The sequence below is a fragment of the Fukomys damarensis genome, unplaced genomic scaffold, assembly GCF_012274545.1.
Source record: "Fukomys damarensis isolate Sample0158 unplaced genomic scaffold, DMR_v1.0_HiC HiC_scaffold_39, whole genome shotgun sequence".
NCBI lineage: Eukaryota > Metazoa > Chordata > Mammalia > Rodentia > Bathyergidae > Fukomys > Fukomys damarensis.
In genome coordinates this window covers 121,253,988-121,256,427 of record NW_022900951.1, presented here as the reverse complement: position 1 = coordinate 121,256,427, position 2,440 = coordinate 121,253,988, and the positions used below count along the sequence as shown (strand labels likewise).

The window sequence follows — 2,440 nt, the reverse complement described above, 5'->3', positions numbered from 1 at the left end:
ATGGGCAGCGACGTATCTGGTGTGGAGGCAGCGAGGTCCTCGTGGTGGCCCCAGGGCATCTTGGGTACCAGTCAGACAAGGCGGCTCTGCTCCCCCTCCAGCTCCTTGACCTTCAATCTGAGCGTGTCCGCCTCTTCACTGCAGAACGGGAAGCTTGGCTCGGCAGAGTTCGGCTGACACTTCAGTATTTTCAGCTCAGCTCTAGCATGGCAGCTCTCTGCTTCTGGACTCCCAGCCGCTTCAGGGCCTGTGACACCTGAGCCTCTATCTCCGAGCTGTGGGCAGGCACCTTCTACACCATGTCCTCGGCCTCCCATACGTGGCATGTCAGCTGGGCTCTCTCTGCTGCTGCTCAACCATGAATCTGGAAAGGTCTTCTGGGATCCTGCGGTTCAGACCTCTGCTCTGGTCCAGGTCTGCCCGCATCGCAGCTTTGCCAGCCGCCTCTGCTTCTCCAGCTCCAGGTCAATCAGAGCTTCCTGTATCTTCTCCTGCTGGCCCAGCCGCAGCTGCAGCCCACCCAGCTCCTCTGTGAGCATCCCGTCGGTGTCCATCATCTCCCCCAGGTGAAGCTGCTCCCACAGTTCCTGCTTCTCAGGCTCCAGCTGCTTCATCTTCCCTCTGTGGCGCATGAAGCTCCACTGCTGCTCTGAGCCTTGTCCCTTCAAGGTGCCAGTCGTCTCGCCGGCCGTGGCCAGGCTGTCCTACTGCTCCGCATCTTCTCCTCCGCCTCCGCCTCCCACCCCTGAAGCTGTCCGGTGCCTGCCAGGAGTTCTGGGTTACGGTCAGCCTCCCGCTCGTAGTTCCTGGCACTGAATCTATCTGCCTTCTCCAGCTGCACGCCTGCCCGCTTGTGACTCAGGTCCATCTGCATCTTCTCTCGCTCCACCTGGATGAGGTAGGCTCTGCTTGGCTCTTTCCTCCTCAGACTGCGCTCTCCGATGGTACTGCATCTGCAGAAAACTCGGGGCAGAGTAGATGTATCCAGGCCAGACCCTTTCTCTGCTCGCTGGGAAATGAAGTGGTTTAAGAACCTTAGGGCAGGCAAGACGGCGGTGTTCTCCCCCAGATGTCCCATGGCTGGCTTCTTCCTCGCTGCCCACTAGCTGTTGCCATGACTACTTGGATCTCCCTCCTCTCCACCTGCACCTGCTTATTGGCAGAGTCACGCCAGCACCCTCCGAGACCCAGTGGAAGCCGACCAACCGTAAAGAACTGAGTCTATGCGCCGCTCCTTCTAATCTGCAGTTACAGTGTCTGTAACCCGAGCAGGCCACCCCAGGAAGCCCCCCCGCGGAAAGGTCTCTGAATCAAAGACTGAACTAGGTGTGGTCAGTCGGCCCCCAGCGCCTTTCCACAGGATGCACTTCTGAGACTGCCTCCACCTGGCTCTCGCCGTAGTGTGTGGAAAACGAAGAAGTGAACGACTGAAAAAGTGAGAAATTCTCTTTATTTTCAAACTATTCATTTTCTTTGAAGTTAACAAATTTAAACATGTATTTTCTATGACATCCTTAATTTTAATATAAAGATAGGAACTGACAGATTCTATAGAAAGTGTATACAAAGGTTCTAGGAGTCTTATTTCTTAACTCTATTGCATTCTTAAAAAGAAAGCAATGCAATGAAGGCCCCCTTTTTTGGGAGGCAAAGTGTGCAGTTTGATTTTTAACGCCAGCAGATCACTCTGGGATTTCTCTACAAAGAGACTGCCCCCGCTTTGGGGCGGAGCAGGACGGGTTATACTCAGGGGAGGAGGCGGGCTTGCGGGAGTTAAGCACTTTGCATTGGTTACGCAGAGCACAAGTCATTTGGGCCCAGCAAATTCACCAGTTATCAGATATTACAGTCAGCAAGCTCAGTGTACAGAGCCACATGTCATTTACATTTGGTGGGGAGGTAGAAGTGATAAAACTGAGGACAAAGAAAATTCCTGAGATGCTTGAGAGGAAGTGTCCAAAAGCTCAGCTATGTTGAGGGAATGGGGGAAAATGTTTCCACCTGTAAGTTTGGCTTGAACTTCAGAAAAACATGTTCCCCATTCGTTCCCTCTTCTTTTTGATGCTAGTCAATTCTTCAACTATCAGAGGTATTTATACATTGTCTGGTATATATGTAACCATCTGATTCTGAGATCATCATGAGCTGTAAGGATTCTTGTATTTTCATGGAATTAACACGTTGGGAGACAAAACGTGTGAACCAGTTTTATGAAATATGGGCTAGTGATTAATACTATGAGAGTACCAAAGAGAGGCCTTAATAAGGCTCTTATCTATGCTTTTTAGTCACCTAGGAGGTCTTACAATTGTCAGGATTTTATGAGTCATTCTAAACAAGATAAGGCAGCAAACAACAGCATAGAGTACCAACATAGAGCTAAGAGGAATCATCTGTAGAAACTATTTCGGTCTTCAGGAGTAACGATTATTAAGGCTAT

At 50.8% G+C, this 2,440-nt stretch overlaps 1 protein-coding gene across 1 annotated transcript; it reads right to left on the bottom strand.

Annotated features, from left to right (window-relative positions):
• Positions 1 to 392: 392 nt before the first annotated feature.
• LOC104847977 (mitotic spindle assembly checkpoint protein MAD1-like) lies at positions 393 to 1,078 on the bottom strand. Its single transcript, XM_033760514.1, is given in 2 exon segments — positions 393 to 715; positions 718 to 1,078. Coding segments are annotated over 2 exon segments (684 nt in total).
• Positions 1,079 to 2,440: the final 1,362 nt, after the last annotated feature.